The 21193-nt window shown below is 44.5% G+C and overlaps 1 protein-coding gene across 2 annotated transcripts in view; it reads left to right on the top strand.

Annotated features, from left to right (window-relative positions):
- The window catches only part of ITFG2 (integrin alpha FG-GAP repeat containing 2), a 596359-nt gene that overhangs the window by 530026 nt on the left and 45140 nt on the right, over positions 1 to 21193 (top strand). Inside the window, exon 12 of one of the 2 annotated variants that reach the window (XM_069228155.1) lies at positions 5832 to 5937. The exons of the other annotated variant lie outside the window; for it this stretch is intronic. Coding sequence (XP_069084256.1) covers positions 5832 to 5893 — 62 coding nt within the window. The 3' untranslated portion in view covers positions 5894 to 5937. The remainder of the gene's footprint in view (positions 1 to 5831; positions 5938 to 21193) is intronic. 2 annotated transcript variants of the gene reach the window in all.

The raw sequence follows: 21193 nt of genomic DNA on the forward strand, positions 1-21193 counted from the left end.
CCTCGGGTGTGATGAATGAGGTGAGATCCTTTGAATCTGGATGTAATAAAATCTGATGATACGTGTTAGACAAATCCAGTGTAGAAAACACCTTTCCACCTTGAATGCTGGCCAACAGCTCATTTATATTTGGTATAGGATGTCTGTCTATCATTATATTATCATTTAAATCTCTCAAGTCAACACACATCCTAATTTTGCCATTAGGTTTCCGAGCTAGTACCACTGGGCTCAACCATTCTGAAGATTCCACTTCTTCTATCACACCCAACTGTAACAATCTCGCCAACTCAGCTTTCAGCGCATCCCTCAACACCAATGGTACCCCTCTCACTTTATGCACCTTAGGTATCGCACCTTCTCTCAAAACAATCTTGTGTCTCAATTTTTTAAGACACCCCAACTTATCCCCAAACAACAACAATGGAAATTCCGACCTCCATGTCTCCGCCTTAGGATCATCATGCAACACGGTCAGAAGCTATTCCTCTGTATTTGGGTTCAATACAATGTCCAATGCTCTTTGCTCATTCCACCCTAACTAACACCTGCCCCTTTCCACAACATACACACAACATGCTATTTCCCTCTGTTTAAAAACTACTATTCCTTGAAAATACCCCACAACAGGTATTTTGGTACATCCATACCCCACCAATTCGACTTTAGACTCGGATAAATCCACTTTTCCTACCTTGAGCCATGTATTTCTATCAATAAGCGTATATGGAGAACATGGATCTGCCCACATGCTAACGAATACACCATTCAGACTTACAACACACTTCACGGCGGTCTGTAACATTCATTCCCTAACAACATCACGCTGTTTTCAACTGAGACTTCTTCTGTACTGGCAGAACTCAGCATCAATACCTGTATGCGGTCATCTTCTTCATCAGAAGATGTTCTCTCCAACTTTTTACCGTCAGTCTGCACACAATTCACACTTTTCTTTTTGGTTACATTTTTCCTCTGATTACGAACTTTAGAAAAATGACCTATTCTGTTACAATTGATACACTTAGCATTAGAAGCGGGACAACTCCTAGAAAATGCCAAATGTTTCATGCTACCACATCTATAACATTTTTTCTTCCTTTCTAACTTGCTATCATTTTTAGTACATTTGATTTTGTCCACCTCCTGCATGGTCATATTTTCTGCATCGTTTTTTCCTAACTCCTTTATATAAAGTGATGTGTCTTCAAAACACCGTGTAATAACTATTACCTCATCCAAGGACGGATCCTTTAAACTCAAGAGTTTTTCCTGAATTTTTAAATTTCTAGTGCGATTTATCAATTGGTCCCTAATTATTTCCTTGTGCAAGTCCCTAAACTTGCATGTATTTGCTAATGTTCTCAATGCACTCGCAAACTGGTCAATAGATTCACATTGTGCTTGTGCTCCTAGAAAAAAACTTGTGGTGTTCCACTACAATACTTACTTTCTTACTAAAGTGACTTTCTAATGCCCCCGTAGCTCTTACATAAACATCATCCCCTTCTATTTCTTCATCAGATCCCTCACCATTTTCAATAATTTCATTACATGGCAGAGTTTTCAACACTTTCCTGCCTTCCACCCCCAAATTGTGTTTTAACAAAGCTAATTTCCTTTTAGCCGTAAAAATAGCTCCACCTAAGGCTTCTAAATACGTTTCGAATGCCTCTTGCCAATCTTCTAATGGCATAATAGGTTCACCAGGCAGTACCAAAAATGTGGGTGGAGGCGCTATCGATTGCATAGTGTGCACTGCTTCTGCTACCCCTACTCTACAATAAATACAATAACAATTTTATCATAACACTACTCAAGTATACAATAAAATCAGTCACCACAGACTAAAATAAGATGTACTATAATCCCAGTTCTGCAACTCGTTCTGCCAAAATCCACAGTCACAGTCTTACATTTCACGTAGAAATGAAAACGCTGTACAAATTCAACTCGGTGTCGTCATCCTGGTTGCGCCAATCTGGTTCTTTATCACAGTTCTTGTTAAAGCGTGACGTTCTCCCCAACGTTGGCCTGTGATTGTTTCCAATTCGCAGTGTCTTCTTCGTTATATGAGCGTCTGCCTTTTTTCTACTGTTGGTTGCCCTTGTTACAGCAATGCGCAGTAGCGACGTGCTCCCTCACATCTGTTCACTCGTTGCCCTGGAAACCGAGCTTCCTCTAGCCCAGCCTCTGTGCACGAGTGCCCTCACACGAGGAACGCTCGCGGCAACGTTTGAACGTCCTGCGCGTGATCGCTCACGGTGAAGAGATACACCTCAGCGCGGAATGCTCGTGGCACAATTCAAAGGTAAACAAGCAATTTACAACGTGGTGCACACGCGCATACTTTGATAGAAAAATAAATGCGCGCTAACAGAAATTTACGGTCTGTATGCCATAATGTCACAAATAAAAAAACTATCACACCTTAAGATCCTTAGAAACTCCACTGTCTCGATATAACTGGACGCGGTTAAACTAACACAAACGCCACAAGCGAAAATACCTCAACCAGCAAATGTCCACCCAGGAACAGCTGCATGAAGCTCCATTTTCAAGTCCTTATAGCTGCATGAAGCTTCACATTCAAGCCTTTTCACACGCTGTGGGTGATGCCGCTCCCTGTCTTCATGAGGCTTCTTCCAACAATGGACCTCTGCCACAGGCACACCAATGACGCGGTATCCTTCAAATAAGTCCGTACACTGTCCCTGACCTTTGATCCTTAAAACCACGGTTCACTGTTATCAGAAGAAGGTGCCGGTGCCCTTTGACATTTATAAAGATCCCCGGTCACACTCCACCTAATACAGAGGGCATCTTCTCATATGCCAGGGTTGGCTTACAGATGGCATCCACGTATCCCATCCTCATCGCCACTGAGAGAGACGCAATTCCAAGTCTTTCCAAGCTTTATTTCCATTAAGCAGGATGCTACCAACCATGGCAGTTCCAATGGGCAACTGCCTCCTTACAGATTTTTCTTCACTCACATTCCATCATGTTGCTTAGCAATCATTACATGTTTAACATTCTACAGGATAACCCAACAAAAACCACCTTCATTAAAATTGTTTGATGAAACTCTTCACTCCATAGTAACTGTTGATGCAAGTCAGATTGGACTTGGAGCTGTTGTAAGCCACAGGTTGGGATTCATTCGATGTTGGATAGCGTTCGAGAATAAACCTATTGTACTCATTCTCGTGTTGTGTTTCTTTACACAAAATCCAATGAACGACCCTCGGATGCTGTGATTAACACGCTCAAGCTTCCATCCGGCTGTTCACTTTTTTTCTCATCTCTCTTGGGTAAAGTGAACTTTGAGATTCTTTGACTACATATGACTGTTCTTCAAGTGTACATCTTGTGCGCAATAAAACAGTCACCTTTCGCCATTAGTTTTTCCCCTAAAAAAACGTTCTTGATTATAGAGACATTTATAACTACGTAAGGAAGAAAGGCCTGTGAATTTGGCATACATTTTGAACTATGAATAAACTTTCCGTGATGCCAAGGGAGCAAGAAAAGCTCCCGCCCAATTCTTGCATCATTATATTAAGCACTTCTTGTACAGCATGTATAAATGTAACATTGTGGGGCCGAGATTCCCTTAAGAGTTATTACTAGTTTTCCCCCCCTTAGCTTGACTTATAATAGCCCTGGCACTGCCATTGCTACCCCCGATATCAGATGTCCTAAAGGTGGTATCAGGAGCAGGAAGTTCACTTGGCTTTGGTAGTCATGTTCATTCTGTGTAGTTCCTGCTTTTTTGTCTTTCAGGAGCAAGGATGCTGAGGGGCTAAGTGCAGGACAAGAGATAAATCTTTTACATGATCGCCAGTCAGTAGGGTGTTATGGTTTTAAAGATGTTCTTTGGAGAACAGTTTAATACATTTCACTAGGATATGCATTGAAAAGTGGAAGAGGAGTAGCAGGCTCCCATTGTAATATTATGGAGGAAGCATTTGACAAAAGCTTCTGGGGGTAATCTTTGTTTTCAACCACAACTGCTTTTATTTGATTTTATTGTCATAACTGTTAGTACAAAAATACAAATTAAGACCAAAACTGTAGCTACAAATGCACAATGAGAGTTGAGGAGCAGCGAGATCCGAAATGAGGTGATGTTGGGGTTTGCCTTTAGATGTGACTTTGTCTGCATCCTGTTGCATTTCTTGAAGTTATAAAATGTGCTACCACGAGGATGAAGGCTGGTTTCCTTTTTTGCATTTCACTATCTAGACATTTTGGCTTCGATATAGAGGGGGCCCAGGTTCTTCATTGCCAGGTCAGCCTTGTCAGTGACGCTGCTGACAAAGTTAACCAGCTCTAGAGTTTTCCCTCTAGTTTATGCCAGACATAAAACGGTGCTCAGGTTTCCTCAGACACCAGAATGCGGTTGCACATCCAGAGTAGGAGCTGCTCCCTGTCCCAGACAGAGACAAAACTAGTTCAGAAGCCTGGCTCACTGTAGAGGAGGTGTGGCCTCTGACTCGAGCAAATAAGCCGAAATACAAACCATTTGGGTTTAAGCTGGGCAGTTAGCACCAGTTACTAGTACCCTCACTAAAGTGATAAATGATCGGCGGTTGGATAGACATTCTCCTGCTTGGATTGCTGTCTCACATAGAATTTGAAGGGTGCTGAGGGAATTTCTTGGCTGTATTTGCATTTCTAGGCAGTGAGAGTTGCCTTCAGAAGCAGAACGGCAAAGTAGGTAAGAAAGCAAGAGCAGAACTTAAACACTGGTAGGTGCAAGGACAGGTAATGTAGTGTGTGATCAACTTTACTTATTTCCTCATGAGACATTATCTATATCTTGAATTGACTAGGTTAAGCTATATAGAGTGCAAGCTCCGGATGGTCCCAAGGCTGTTTTTCTTCCATTGCAAAGCTAATTGTTTTGCTTTTAAAGCCATCACCAAACTTCCCAGAAACTTCTGGGGTAGATCTAGAAGATATTAACCTCACTAATGATCATAGTCACTGGCTCTTTTAGTGTTAAACAGCCTGTTTAAGAGAATATCGCTCTTATGCTCCCTATATAGACATGCTACTGCTATGTTTTGTAATTGTTTTAGCAAAGTTCTGTGCAGTGCTTTATGCAGTGGATCAGGTTGAGGTATTGCACATTGTATTGTGAATTATTTACTATATCACCATGATTATTGAGCTTAAATAATTTACATCTGCGCTCAAATCCTAAACAGTGCTGTACTGTGCACAGTAAGACATACCACACTGCTACCAGTGTGTGGAAATGCTATGGTATGTATGTTTCCAGACAGTGCTCTCCGTGATTTACCGAATGTTTGGGTCATGATGTCATTTTGAAACGGTCAGTATTTCCATGCTGTCTAGAAACATACGGCTGTCTGCCCACTTAGAAGAATTAAAATCTTATAAATCTACATACATGTGACTCCCTTAACATGATGCTTATATGGGTTTCATTACCCCTTCGGTACACAGTCTATTCAGTTCCTGCATCAACTCATCTCCTTCTGTGACTGGTGTTCGGCACAGCTGTCAACCTATTTTATCTGAGTATGAGTTTGTCTCATAAACCTCTTAATTTTGTCAAATCGTTTAAAAATACATTGTGGTTCAAATCAGTAATACTCTCCACTGAAATGGGTGGATCCACTTTGAACACTTGTACATCTTTACTGAGCTTCAACATCATTTACACCTTTCTCCAGTTCCTGTCAAGAAATATTCGTTTTCCGCTTAAAACATGTACCTTCATGATATTTCCTTGAAGTATTATAGCATCTAAGAAACCATTGCCTCACTGCTAAGTTAGACAAATGCATCTTTTAAAGCCTCTGAAGTGGTCGGCGAGACGCTTTGCAGAAAGCGGAGCTGGTGCAGCCACTCTATGTGAAAGAAGAGACCCGGGAAAGAATAGAGGAAGCCCACACCCGATCTGTAAGTACTGAGACCTGCATTGAGGGGTTGTTCGAGAATCAGCAGTAGTGATGCTGGCCCTGACGTTCCCCTGAGAGTACTCCCCAGGCACAGTGGCGGCTGGTGACATTTGAAAGTGGTGGGGCGTAATAGTCTGGGTACGACTTTTATGTAGCGAGCAAGCTAAAACAAACGTGGGGTCCAGGGTGGGTCCTCCACCCAAGAAAAAATAGAAAAAAGATTGACAAGTGGTCTATTTGAAAGGAAATAAATTTAGTGAGAAAGCAGGGTTTATAAAGCAGTGGGAATGTATAGTCTTGAAATATTAAACACATAGCTTACTGCATTAATACGTTCACCCTTTACTTTAATGTGCGAACTGTACACTGCAACAACTTCAGGCCCTTTAAAGTGTGTGTTTACCCACTGTCTTGCACTCCATGCGGCATCAACTTTGGAAGAATATGTTCTAACCAGGCATCAGGAAGCACACACAACTGCTGGCTGCAACCAGTCATACAGAAATATTTGCAGACAGGTCTTTAAGTGGGATGAAAAAAGTGGGGGCTCTCTAAAAGGGAAAATGCAAAATGAGATGTTATTGCATCCAGAAATATAACGCAACAATTGACATCACATAAAGCCTGTCAGTACAGTTGGCTTTGTCAATGGTTGTTAGCTGTGGAAGTTAAATGAGTAACAATAATGATTAGTTATAAATAATTAACATTGAAAATGTTTCAATTCTGAAATTGTGAGACTATGAATTAAATATTGTTAAGGCCTGCGGAAGGAGTAGGGCCTTCAGTTATTTGTTCTTTAATGTTAGATATGTTTGCCCTATTTCTCTTCACATCTCATTCATCTGCACATTTTCAACCTCCTCTCTCCTCTTCATCACCCTCTTTTCACTCTCCCCTGAATGCACTCCCTGCATCTCCCTGATTTTACCACCCCAAACATACATTGCACTCATTCACATATAAGCACTTTATTTCCTTTTGCCTTTGCCTTCTAAATATTATGACCTCTGTGCATCCTCTTCACACACATTTACACTAAGGGCTAGATGTATCAAGGTTTTTTGCATTTGCAAACGGTGCGAATGCCTGTTTGCGAATGCAAAAAGCCAGTTCAGAATGTAAGAAAGACATTCTGAACGCAATTTTAAGGAATCACTAAAATAGCGATTCCTTAAAATTGCGACCCTGTTTAGAGAGTCGCAAATTGCAACTCTCTAAATAAGAAATCGCAAATAAGGATTCCTTATTTGCGATTTCTTAGCACATGTATGAAGCCATTCCTAAATGCGATTTGGGCATTTAGGAATCGCTATTTACCACCTGGTTGAACCTGGTGGTAACCATGTGCAAAATTTAAAAATGCATTTTAAATGCATTTTTAAAATGTACATGTAAAGCACACATGCCCTTTTGGCATGTGTGCACCTTACATGTCCCAAAAAAAATGTTGGGGTGCAGCAGAGGGGGCCTAAGGCCCCCAGCACCCTGGGGTTTTGCATTTCCAAAATTGCGATTTCTGGTTAAGCAATTTTGGAAATGCAAAGAATTCGCAGATATGGGCCAGCAGGCCCATAGGTGCGAATGGGGCCGGTATTGCAATTTGCGATTTGGTAATAGCATTTGCGATTTTTAAGAAATCGCAATTACCGATTTGCAAATGTGATACATGCCATTTTGCGAGTCATTTCCGAATCGCAAAAGGCCTTCATGATACATCTGGCCCTAAATGTCAAATGTAACTGGAAAACGTGACCATTGTTCTGTGTGCTTTGTGAAGACGCCAACACACTGACGAGCACTTTGTTTTACCTTCAGCCTCAGCACCAGCACTCTCAATGAAAGCCCCTCATAAACACCCGGCACGAATCAAAGTGTGCACTAGGCAAGACAGAAACAGATCATGATGACTAATTCTCTTGGTGAAAGCAACATTAATTAAAACATGTGAAATAAGAGTAACTAAATCACTTTTTAATATTCATTGTTTGCATATCAATTCATGTTTTTGGCATTAATGCTAAGGGCATGGTGATAGGGACAGTTTTAAGGCCATACAGCAGATAAATGCCTTTACTGTAAGCACATATTTCTCCCTTTGTGCTTGAATCCAATATTTGGATCAATTTTGCAAGGGAACAAGAACCATGCTCGTCTTTTGGATCAATTTCATGAGGGAACAAATGCAGCACCTTCACTTCTAAAGGAGCCAGCGATTTGCAGCCAGGGCCTGGGGCGTCACAGTGGGGGAGGTTAGTGTGGCAAGGGTTCTCAGTACCATAAAGATATCATAAGATTAGCATTATAACACTTACCATTACCCAAGACAAGACACCAAGTTACTCATGCTTGCATCCACTTCTACTGCGTGAGGAATGGGGAAAAAAGTGGGCTCTATGTTAGTGAATGTTAGATGGCTGGCATGAAGAAGTTTCAGTGATAAAAGGTACACCGCATGTTTAATATGACATATCACGTCATTAGTCTGCAGAAGAAATAAAACGAGCATAACTAGCCATGATAAATTACTGGAACCATTACAGCCTGTGAGAGACGAAATCACCTACAGAGGCAGTGAAAGGAGAGGAGAGCTGAGAGAACAGATTTTTTTCTTATTGTCTGTAAAAAAGATAGAGCTCCAACTTACTTGTGTGCAGGGTTTTCTTTGGCATATTTATGACTTGTGGTCTTCAGGTCACACTCCTGTCTCCCAGAGAGCCCTAGATGGAGTTATTTATTGTATTTATTCCATTTCTCTGCCACAGACTGCTTGTAATGCAGGAAAAGGGGATTTTCTTTGTGCAATGCCACATTCTTTTAATATAATGTGACCTCTGGTACGTAAACCCTTCTGATCACACCCCACCATTTGAGTAAATAGGAAAGGGTGGATAATAATATCGGAGTGACATGAAGTTTTCAGAAACCCGGGCTGGCCAAAAAAAGCTCCAGGCTATTTACTATCAGGGCTTCTGTTGGAGGAGGAGATAAGCCAGGGACGTCACTGCGTTCTGAGAAAACGTAAGGGCTTTGCATGGGCAAGCCCTGTCAGCCCTACTGTGCAGCTTTCAGCCACATACTGACGCAGGCGCAGTGGGGCTTTTCAAAGTGCCCAACTTTCACTCGGAAATTGTTGTGCAGAAAATGTTTTACTTTCATCATGTAATTAAATATATGCTTCACTAGAGAGGCCAGAAAAGGCTAGGGGCGCAGCCCCTTAGCCCTTGAACACCAGCCACCCCTGCCCAGGCAGCAGCCTTTTTCACTATTTTAGTGACTTGGAGGTGTGCAGATAGCTTGGCTGACTCCAACATTGGTAGGAACCACAGCAAGGTTATTTGACCTGCCCAAAACATTAGTGACGCATGCCCAGAAACTGTGCCTTAGCAAATCGGCATAAAAGTATGCAACATCACTGAACTTTGGAATTCGATTTCTACCGCCAAAATACATTGCCATGCAGGTCTTATGAAAATCAGCGAGATATGTACCTATAGGTGAACTTTTATATATCCCCCTGACTGTGCAGTATCGCAAACAGAGAGCAAGAATAGGGGTGTCTTCTGGAGACTACCAAGGAATGTCAGCTGTGTGTCAGCTGAAAGACATCCTATTTTAACTTGGGAAGAGCCATTGGTAGGTCACGAATTGCCCAGTGTCAAGGGTATCGGATGGGAACTGGGCAGCTGTAAGCCACTGAACCTGCTACACTACATGTGATAGCTCACTATATTTGAGCTTGCAGGTTGAAATGGACTGTAAAACACACTTAGATACGGCTACAGCATTGAAGTGATAATGCTGGGGCTCACAAGACTTGACATCACCAAGCAACCTCTGCTCTGACCCACAATATGCCCTGTCAGTGACACTCCTAAGAAACTCCTGGGAGACCCTAAAGTGAAGCATTAGGAGAACTTGAGCCACTTGCAACAAAAGGGACTTGGGAGGTGGCTGACAAGAAACCCGACAGGCCCCTGGGGGAGCGTCCAGAAACCCCAGGCAGGCAGCGAGAATTGTAGTAGCCCCCCCATAAGATACGCAGCTGTACTAATTCTGTCTGAGGGCCTGATGTGCAGCATGGCTGCCAACAAGACGGCAGGAGTCAAAGGAGAGAAGAGCACACACCAGAATAAACTTGAGAAATATGTGCATCCAAAAGAGCTTCCCTCAGGAGATGACACGTCACTTTGGCAAGTAGAGACCGCAAGCTCACCTGCTTTGGATTCATCATGGTAGCAATACAGAGCGTGAAAACCTCCTTGGAGACAAAAATAGACTCGATTTACATTGAGGTCACATTGGTGAGGGCATATTTGGAAATTTTGGGCACAAGGATGAAGGAGGTGAAAGATAACACAACAGCATTTAGGTCCGAAAGAGCTGCAGGCTCAGGTCAGTGACATTCGAACCATCGCCAAAAGCATGGAGATGCGACTTGAGGACTATGAAGGCCAGTCATGTTGGAACAGTATTTGAATAATTGGAGTACCAGAGGGCCCTGCAATGTACTCGTCTACTGAGAACCTAATATTAGAGCAGCTACGTCCATGAGGCTTGTCTAACAATTTTTCAGGGGAACGTGCTCATAGGTTTCCTGGCATCCCACCAAGACCCGGGAGCACTACCCCGCCCCATCATTGCCTGTATTTTCAATTTTAGAGATTGGGATCTAATACTGCAAATGCCATGTGTTGCTCTCCCCTCACTTATGAAAATGCCACCATCACGTTTTTTCCCGACTTTGCACTCAAAGTTCATAGGATGCGTTTCAGCTTCTTGGACGTGAAAGAAGATTTGAGGGAGCGTGAGATCAAATATGCAATAAATGTTCCTGCAAAGTTGCGAGTGGCGGCCAATGGTGAAACCTGATACTTTAATATGCCTGAGGAGACATGGAACTGGCTAGATGGATGGAGGCAGGTGTCTGGTTCCAAAATCTGACCACACACTGGGAAACTGGGACGAGTTAACATCACACAAGACACTCAGGTGACGTGGTTGACCCGCAGTGTAGGAAAGTTACTCTTTTTGGCATGGTTACCCCCACATTTTGCCTGCTGTCAGTATGCTTTGACTGTTTTCACTGGAATCCTACTAACCAGGACCCCAGTGATTGTGCTCTCTCCCTCTAAATCTGGTTGCCTAGGACTTTGCGCAACCCACAATTGGCATACTGTAGTGCCCCCCTTGCAAGTCCCTAGTATATGTTACTTAGCTATCCAGGGCATTGGGGCTCTAGGTGTTCCCCATAGATAGCAGCATGATTGTGTCACCCATGGGAGCCCATGCACAAGGTGTCTGCAGGCCTGCCATTGCAGCCTGCGTAAAAAAAGGTGCATGCACCCTTTCACTACAGGTCACTGCACTAGGTCATTGTAAGTCAACCCTATGGTAGGCCCTCCTAGCCCAGACGGCAGGGTTCAGGTACCTGTGTGTGAGAGCACCCCTGCATGAGCCAAACTGCACCTACGAGCTCCAGCTCCATTGCACCAGACTTCGTAAGTGCAGGGAAGCCATTATACTTGTGTAATGGACAGCTACATAATGGTAACTCCGAACCTGGGCATGTTTGATATCAAACATGTCGGAATCATACCCCAATACTATTGCCAGTATTGGTTGTATGATTCCATGCACTCTGGGGGCTCCTTAGAGGACACCCCATTATTGCTTCTACTAGTCTTTCAGGTAGCCACCCTCCATATGGGTTTCTGCCCTCCTGCTGCTTGACCAGCTCAAGAAGTGGAAGGCAGAACAAATGATTTCCTGTGGGAAAGTGAGGCAACACCCTTTCCCCTTGGAAATAAGTGTGACATGGCTTGGTAGGGGTAGGCTCCCAAGCCACCGGTATCCTTTAAGGGCACATTTGGTGCCCTCCTTGCATAAACCGGTTTGCACCAGTCCAGGGACCCCCAGTCCTTGCTCTGGCACAAAACTGGACATCGGAAAGGGGAGTGACCGCTCCCCGTCCATCACCACCCCAAGGGTGGTACCCAGAGCTCCTCCAGGTGGCCACTTGATTCTGCCATCTCGAATCCAAGGTAGGCAGAGACCCCTGGGAGCATTTGAGTGGGTAGGTCAGGTAGGTCACAGCCCACACTCCACCCCCAATAGGTGGTCACCCTGCTAGGTGAACAGTCCCCCTTCCTGGGCTATGGGTGGGTCTTCAGATGTGCCGTGCAAGATTACAGCAGGATCCTCTGCATCCTTTACTTCATCTTCTGGCCACTGGCACTGCAACTGGACTCTCCAGGAACAAACAGGCTGCAACTACAGCAACAGCTTCGCTCTGCAACATTGTTTCTCCAGCTCCTTCCAGTAACTGCAACATTTCCCCAGCTGGGCATCCTCTGAGGGTGACAAGTCTTCAGTCTGCACAAGAAGTAAGAAGGAATCTCCCTTGGAGTGGAGGAGTCACTCCCCTACGCCCGCAGTCACCAACTGCAACGACAACCGGCTGCGTGGATCTTCTCTCCTCCGGACCTGCGTGGATCATGCATCACAGGTGGTGGTCTGGAGTGGTCCCCTTGGCCCTCTCTATCCGCTATCCAACTGGGGAGACGGTAAAACCTTGCCTCTCCTTTCAGGACAGTACCCCTGTCAACCATGACTCTTGAAGCTACCAAGACTCGTTTGTTCCTCCGCCAAGGGATCTTAAGGCTCCGTGTAGCCCCGGCCCCCAGCACTCTCTCCTGCAAAGCACAGTCTTCTTCCTGCTGCTACAGTAGCTTGGGACTCCTCTTCAGGTGTGCTGAGTGGGCCTCACTTCGACTTCTGTGCCTGCTGCCAGTGGAGACTGCCTCCTCTTCTTGTGACTCTGCCAGCTGCTGAGGGTCACCCCAGACTCCCCTCCTTGGGTCGAGTCCCCTGGACCTTGCTGGTCCTCTTCAGCCTTGCAAACCTTCCTCTCCCTCTCTGGCATTTGCCAAGGCTTGTTGGTGGTTTTCCAGCACCACTAACTGACTGCATCTCGACCGCCGACATGGGAAATCACTTGCATCACTTCTGGGACTCCTCTTCAGCTCCTGGTGTTTCACTGCTGACCTTCTTCGTCCACCTTCAACCTGATCCTGCATCCACAGAAGGGTAAGTAGTGGCTCCTGCCACAACCGGACACTCCAACTCAAACTGGACTTGGTCCCCTTCCTTTGCAGGTACTCTTCTGTCAGGATCCACCTTTGAGTTCTTCCAGCCTTGATAGGGTCTTGCACAATCCTTTTCCAAAGTCCTTCTGTTGGTTTTGGGGAAAACCAGGTACTTACCTCTGCTCTCCTGGTCGCTAGGGGTCACTCTGGTACTCACATCTGGGATTCCTAATTCCTCCAGCTCCCTTCTTCTGATTCCACTTCCTTGGGTGGGGGACTGCCTTTCACATTCCATTTTTTTAGTACATGATGTGGCCCTCCCCTAGGGCCCTCACTATTTGCTATTGCTTTTCCTAATGCCTATTGCGTTCTATGCTATTTACTGATTGCTAATGTGTGTATAACAGTGTGTTTACTTACCTCCAGTTGGGGGATTGCCTATTCATATTCTAGTATTTGTGCTACTATAATGAAGCACATTTATTTTTGTAACACTCTGTGGTTTTTTCATGTGTGTAGGTGCTGTGTGACTATAGTGGTATTGCATAAGCTTTGCATGTCTCCTAGATAAGTCTTGGTTGCTCTCCACAGCTACCTCTAGAGAGCCCTGGCTTCAGACACTGTGTATACTTCACTAATAGGGGATACCTGGACCTGGTATAAGGTGATAACACCATAGGTGCTCACCGCACACCAGGCAGGGTTGCAGTGACTCCCCAAGATGATAGGCATTTAAGAAGCACATTCCAGGATCAATTTGAGGAGCATCTTTACCTAGTAGATGCCAACTGACACAGAATAAATAAACATTGCGCCAGGCCCAATCTTTCCTAACTCTGATATGATTATGGGCCTAATATGGGGGGATTGAGGAGACCGCCGGAGAAAGAAAACGTGATAAACTACACAGCACACAACCATTGCTTCTAGAGGGAGGGTGGAGGGGAGCGCTGTAAGAAGATGCTTGGCGAGGGACCTTACTACCGGTAGTTTGCTAATGTTTTGTTGGGGCGACAGGCGCTGTGCATGGTTGGGGAAGCAGACAAGTTCTAGTTTGCGATGTGGGGAAGGGGGTGTTAACGAGTTTAACTATTGGGTTAGGTATGTATTTTTTTAAATGTAAGTGTGGCACCGCACTGGATGTATTTTCCTCCTTGCTGACCCAACCTGTGGCCCTTCTCCTCACCACCACACCCAGGGCGTCCACAAGGCGTCTTGACCCGAAATGTCCATGGCCGCAAGATCAGCCGAGATCAAATTTAGAGTGCTCTCTTGGAACGTCAGCTGTCCGAGGGACAGGATTAAAAGAAGAGTGGTGCCCCAGTTCATTAAAAAACAATCACCAGACTTTGCACTCCTCCAGGAAACATACCTAAGGGGAAACACATATTGGACATTAAACAGGTGGGGCTACAGATTGATGGCTCATGCAGACTATACCTCAAGTTCCAGTGGGGTGGGTGTCCTCGTGCGACAGATACTGCCCTTTACCTAAACACACACAAAACACGATAGTCAGGGAAGATATTTGTCTGTTTCTGGGACATGCAAGGGCAGACGACAAAACATAGTTTCAGTATACACTCTCGCAAGACTGCCTGACAAAATGCTTGCAGATGTGAGCACATGACTTCTTCAGCATCCGGACGGTGGCTGGTGATTGGGGAAGAGTTCAATACCACCCACTGGGATGAAGAAGACCGCTGGCGACACCCGGACAGTACAATTTCACACGTAGTCCTTTAGCAGAATTCATGACGGCCCTGGAGCTGGTGGATACGTGGCAGGCACTAAGGGCCAGATGTAGGTAGCCTTTTGCGCCTCGCAAACGACGAAAAACGCCGTTTGCGAGGCGCAAAAGGCCTCACGCGATGCAGAAACACATTTTGCGAGTCGGAACCGACTCACAAAATGGGTTTCCGACTCGCAAATAGGAAGGGGTGTGCCCTTCCTATTTGCGACCGCATCGCGATGTAGAGTTGATTTGTGACCGAGAAAGCGGTCGCAAATCAACTCGCAGTTACCATCCACTTGAAGTGGATGGTAACTCATTCGCAAACGGGAAGGGGTCCCCATGGGACCCCTTCCCCTTTGTGAATGCTCACAAAAATATTTTTTCAGAGCAGGCAGTGGTCCTATTGACCACTGCCTACTCTGAAAAAAAACGAAACAAAAAGGTTTTGGTATTTTTTCTATTTGCAGCTCGTTTTCCTTTAAGGAAAACAGCTGCAAAGAGAAAAAAAAAAACTGCTTTATTGAAAAGCGGTCATGGACATGGTGGTCTGCTGTCTCCAGCAGGCCACCATCCCCGTGAGTGCATAGACTTGCAATGGGGTCGCAAACTTTGCGACCCCATAGCGAGTCGCAGAAGGTGTCTGAGACACCTTTCTGCATTCCCTTTTGCGAGTTGCAAATTGCGAGTCACTGGGACTCGCAATTTGCAACTCGCAAAAGGGAACCTTCCTACATCTGGCCCTAAATTCCCTGGCACAAACGTTTACCTTCCACTTAGGTGTACATGGTAGCCTATCAAGACTTGATTATATTCTTATCCTTACCCACCAACTTCCCTACAAGAAATCCGCCACTTAGCGAGGGGTATCTCGGACCACTTTCTGGTTTGAGCTATTTATAACCTACCAATCAACCAAGATTATAGATGTATAGTCTTAAGCCCTTGGTGTCTGTAGCAACCTTAGATCCAGACTAGCCTCCGTGAAACGACAGACAGGTACTTTACAGAGAACAAGTGATTGGTTAATTCAACACAGACCCTGTGGGAGGCATGTAAGGCAGTCATAAAGGGCCAGGGTTTCTCACTGATGGTAGGACACAGAAAAGAAAAAAGGGCCCAATTGTACAAGCTCGAAAAAGAGATTTTGGACCTTGAGTTCCGAATCATAGAAACAGACAGTGCAAACATAGGGCACCATTTGATACTCAAGCAAAAAGAAAATAGCGGCATAGCAAGAGAAGAATCCAGAGCCCATCATCAAGCAGCCCAGTATCGCCTCTCTGACGTAGGCGATAAGGCAGGGAAGGTTTTGGCCTGGCTGGATAAGAGAAGTAGGGCTGACCGCTGGGTAGCAAGTATACAGAATAAAGAAGGGAACTGCGTAAAGGGACGAATGGAAATTGTGGAGGCTTATGGGACTTGCATGCATTTACTCACCGACATGTGTGACTACGTCGGAGGAGGCACGTGCCTTTTGGGCAGATATCCAACTCCCGGGGCTTTCCCCATCAGATAAAGCACTCTTAGATCAGGAATTGACTGAGGTTGAAATGATACAAGCCATCAATGGGGCCAAATAATTGCCTATAGAGCTGTAAAAGCTCATAGCAACCAAAATTGCCCCACATCTATTAAACATGTTCAATGAGAGCTGCAAAAAAGGGATCCCTATGCTACGACCGGAGATTGGCTAGTGTAGTTGTCATACATAAAGAAGGGAAACAGTCAGACGAATGTGGTTCGTATAGGCCAATATCCTTACTGAACGCAGAATGTAAGATTCTAGCTAAATTATTAGCAACACGCTTGAGCCAGGTGATCAAAACATTGATACAACCGGACCAGTCCGGCTTTATGCTGGGACGCATTACAGCACTCAACCTGCGATGCCTATATGGGGGGCTGGGAAGAGCAGCAGAAATTCGCAAACATGCCCTTATCATGTCACTTGATGCCCGTATGGCACTTGACACGATCGAATGGCTATTCCTCTTCGAGGTCTTGACTAGATTCCACCTTTCTTGAAATGAATATGACTCCTGTATTCGGAACCCCTAGCACAGCAAATTATGGCGTATTTTCCACTTTCCGTCTACAGCGGGTGCAAGACAGGGCTGTCCGCTGTCCCCCCTGACTTTTGCCATGACACTGGAGCCAGTAGTGACCTGGATCAGAAGCGACCCACTAATTAGGGAGGCTGAGGTGCACAGAAGACTAGGAGGACAGAATCTCTTTATACACGGATGACGTCCTACTGTATGTCGCTAACCCAAGTAACGCACTAAACAGAATAATGCATATTTTTGCACTCTACAGGTAGCATTCGGGGTATATGATTAATTGGAACAAATCCCTGATCCATCTCATAAGCGGTCAAAGGGCGAGGCTCCCTCATGACTGTGAAGCAGTAGTGGTGACAGAAGGTTTTCAATGTTTTGACATCTATGTCATGAAGGACCCAGTGATCTTCTACGCGAGGAACTTAGAGCCACCGCTCACATGTCTGGGGAGAGGCGCCTATCACTGGAGATCCCTGCCTCTCTCACTCCTAGGGAAAGCCGCCCCATTCAAGATGATGTTCCTACCCTGCTTTTTATCCAGAACACACCATACCCTGCCCGACATCCTACTTCAAGGCCATCAACAATGAAATCCGTACTCTGAGATGGGGGGACACCAAGAATCTCCCTTAAAAAATTAACACAAAATTGGTATGACGGTGGGATTTCCCTGCCTGATGTGCAAAAGTACTATTGGGTGCCACAGCTGATGGTCGCTAACCAGTGGGCATCAGTAGAAGAACCAGCCTATCTTATGAACAAATATGTCATGTGACCAAGAGGTCATCTTCTGGCCCTATATGTTAGTAAACACACTAAGCACACCCCACAGCAGTCACATTAGCAACATGACATAGCGCATCAAGAGCTTTGGGTTGGAGAGTCAAAATCACACAGGCCACTTGGCTGGGGGACTCAGCATGTTTGGGTACTTTAGGGAATCAAAAGGGATTCGATAGGTGGGATCTTATTGACATTTCCAGGGTTGGGGACCTTTAGAAAGGGGGTGAGGTGGTCTCATTCATTGAATTGTAAAGGAGATATCAACTAGAACCCACTGAGAAATATAGATATTTTCAAATGCGACACACCTTGCAAAAAGCTATACCAAGGGGTGAAGTCCTCCTGGGGGCCTTCTTACTGGAAGATAGACTGCTTGATGGACCAGTGCCAAAAAAATAATCAATCTCCCTTACATATTGTAAACGGCAAAACAACTCCCCGACCCCTTAAGTGTACTGGGACTTCGATAGGAACAGGACCTGGGGGACCTAGAGGATGAGGAGCGGCAGCTGGCGTTGGTATACCCCTGAGAGACAGCCATTAGATAAAGATTCAGAGTAATACAACTAAAAGTCCTACAACGGTGCTACAATGCACGCACCACATTGGAAAAGATGGGGAAGACACCACCAGCATAAAGTCCTAGAAACTGTGGCCAAGTGGGAGCATACTTCCACATACTCTGGAGCTGTCCTCTCATCCAGAAATACTGGGGAGCAATAGTGGTTTGTGTCAACACAGTAAGTGGGGAAACCTGGCAGGCCTCAGCCATGTGGTGCCCCTTGAATAGTTGGGGTGTGACTGATCTTACCCGCGTGGTTCAATTCTGGGTAATACTGGGCATGACAGTTGTTAAACGGAACATAGCACGTCTTTGGAGGGCTGAACGGACACCGCAGCTATGTACTGGAAGAAAGATTTTGATTGGTGCATGGTGGCGTTTTTTTTTTTTTATGAGAGCAGAGGCTGTCCAAAAAAGTAGGGCAAAATACAGAGCGGATTGAATGACTGTCAGGGTGGACTTTGTGCCCCACTGGAAATCAGCAGAAGGAATTTCCAGTGCCAAGGACTCTTGCCATCAACAAAGACGCTGTGAGGGTATTGGGGTGGAGGGGGAGGAGCTCGGAGATGTTCTGGGGCAGGGGAAGCACGTTTTTATGATTGAATTGTGATGCTACCCAAGTTTGTTTTTATTGATCTTTTATCTATCGCTACAATAAAAAGATTTACAAAAAAAAGAATGAAAAAGAGATGCAAAGATTCACTGGATTTGCAAGTTCTTACTGTAACTTAATACCCAACTTTCTTGTTATCATTAAACCCATTGTGAACCTTCCTCAGAAAGAACTCCCTTTCATGCGGGGTACCGATCAAGAGAGCGCGGCGCACCTGTAGACTGACAACAGCTTTTACAACTGCAGTTAGCTTATGGCATCCAAATACCAGTCTTCATTTCATTTTTTAAACTGATGCATTTGACTAACACATTTAGGGCAGTATACTGTCACAAAGCCATCTGAATGTGGCAAGCTTTTGGGTCTAATGTAGACATTAGGTAGGATCACGGAAGAGGGTTTCCACCTGAAATTATATAAATGATACAGATAAAAATTATATCAAAGATTGCCATCAACCAGTGGATGTAGGAACAGAGGGTAGAGGAAAACTAAGTGTGTCGACCAAGGTTGAGAGGTTAGGGGGGATGGTAGCACAACGTGTGTGTATATGAGCGTTAAGCTTAATACTCCGAGCTCTTAGGAGTGGGTGAGGTGAGAAATAGAGAATATGAGTAATATATTCCATGAAAAGGGGGTGGCGGCTTAATGTAACTTCCATCAAAGTATCTTGAATCTCCTCCTGAAAGTAGATGATCTCAGGTGCCATTCTTAACTGGATTTGGAGAGTTTTCTAGATAGAGAGCTTGGATCCAGAAAAGGATTGCCTTTGAAATTGGAGATTGTTTTTGAGAAAACTTTCCTCTACATGGTTTGCCCGATGAGGGTAGTGACAGAAAGGGGAAATTCTGAAAACATGTCGACATTCTTTATGATCGGCTATTAGCTGTCATCCACAGACAGATGGGCAGACTGAGAAACTGAATCAGTCACTCAAACAATATTATAGGTGTTTATTTGTGTCACGGCAGCAGAATGTGTGAGTTTGGCTGTAACAGTCTGTTGCACAGTGCTTGACTCCAGTAGACCCCCACTAAATCATGACTGGAAGCCGAATAAAAATATTTTAAAATATAAACACAAGTACATGAGCATCAAACAAATGTTCAGTGCCAACAAAATACAAAAATCACATTAATTTAAACGGGAAAGGTGGAGCTTTTCAAAATTTTATTTAATTTGAAAAAGAGGAAGTGATTTGCTGTGTCTTTACGGCTCCTAATGCATGCTTTCATAGTATACTAGTGCATCAATTGAGAGCACCAAAAGTGCATACTAGATCCTGAATCCTGTACTCGCACCAAGCCAATGACACCAACTTCATTTTTAGCCTCTAGTTTCAAATTCCTTCACACTAACAGAACATTTTAAAAGTTTAAATGTTGCTTTTTATGTACATTTCGCTCATTAATCTGCTAATAATGTTTAACTTTCAAAACTGTTGTGGACCCCATGAGTAGGCGTCACTGGCCCCAGTTAAGAAACCTTCCTTTAGTCTAGTCGCCTTTCGTCTGTTTGTTTGGTGTACGTCCAAAAATGTTTTCTTCATCTAGTCCTGCTCTTAAGGTCCCATCAGCATTGGCAGTTCTTTATTCGATTGGTAAATTAGACAAGAGATTATTCTCGCTGCGGCTGACTACAAGAAGTATGCAGACATTGATCCTTTCCTTTCAGTATTGCATAGGACATAAAGTACAGATATCTTCTAAACACTCCTGGTTCACTGGCAAAAGCTCATAATATGCGCTTCCTGGGACCTTTTGAGATCAGGCAGTATTTAGGGCCTGCAGCATGTCTTCAGTTCCCCTCATACTGCCGTATGTGGTCCATGCTCAGGGATTAACCCTTCGATGTCACAAGGCGAGATCCGAAGAGATGCTGGAGCCCTTGCTCTCTCTCTGTCTCCAAAGGGTTTATGTAATATAAGCGATGTGATGCTCTAAGTATCAGGGCTCCGTGAGACAAGAGCCAGATACTACTTGCTGGTTAAGAACTACAGTAAACTGAATGTAAAATGCGTGAATTTGTAACCCTAATCCCATTCCAGACCCAGTACACACTACACAGGTTATGCTTCTAACATTCTCATACTGATCTTTGATGACAGGCCACGATCTTTCTAGAGCAAAAGTTACGTTTTAATCATAGGTCACTTCTGACGTTACAAACAAACACCTTCATACCATGCTTTAATGATTTCAAATGTTGTAAGCATTATACATGCACTCCTGATCTAGACTGGAGACTCACGATTTCATAAGCTACGAATGCACTTGTTTTAGCTTTCTTCCATTTAAAACCTCTGCCACTCCAATGCAGGTAATTGGACAGTTACATTCCTCAGACTGTTTTCTCCAAGTTTCCCCCTTTGGTGGTTCCAGATGTTGAAATGTATGTAACATCTGTTGATTAAATG

The sequence above is a fragment of the Pleurodeles waltl genome, chromosome 4_1 (genome assembly GCF_031143425.1).
Source record: "Pleurodeles waltl isolate 20211129_DDA chromosome 4_1, aPleWal1.hap1.20221129, whole genome shotgun sequence".
NCBI lineage: Eukaryota > Metazoa > Chordata > Amphibia > Caudata > Salamandridae > Pleurodeles > Pleurodeles waltl.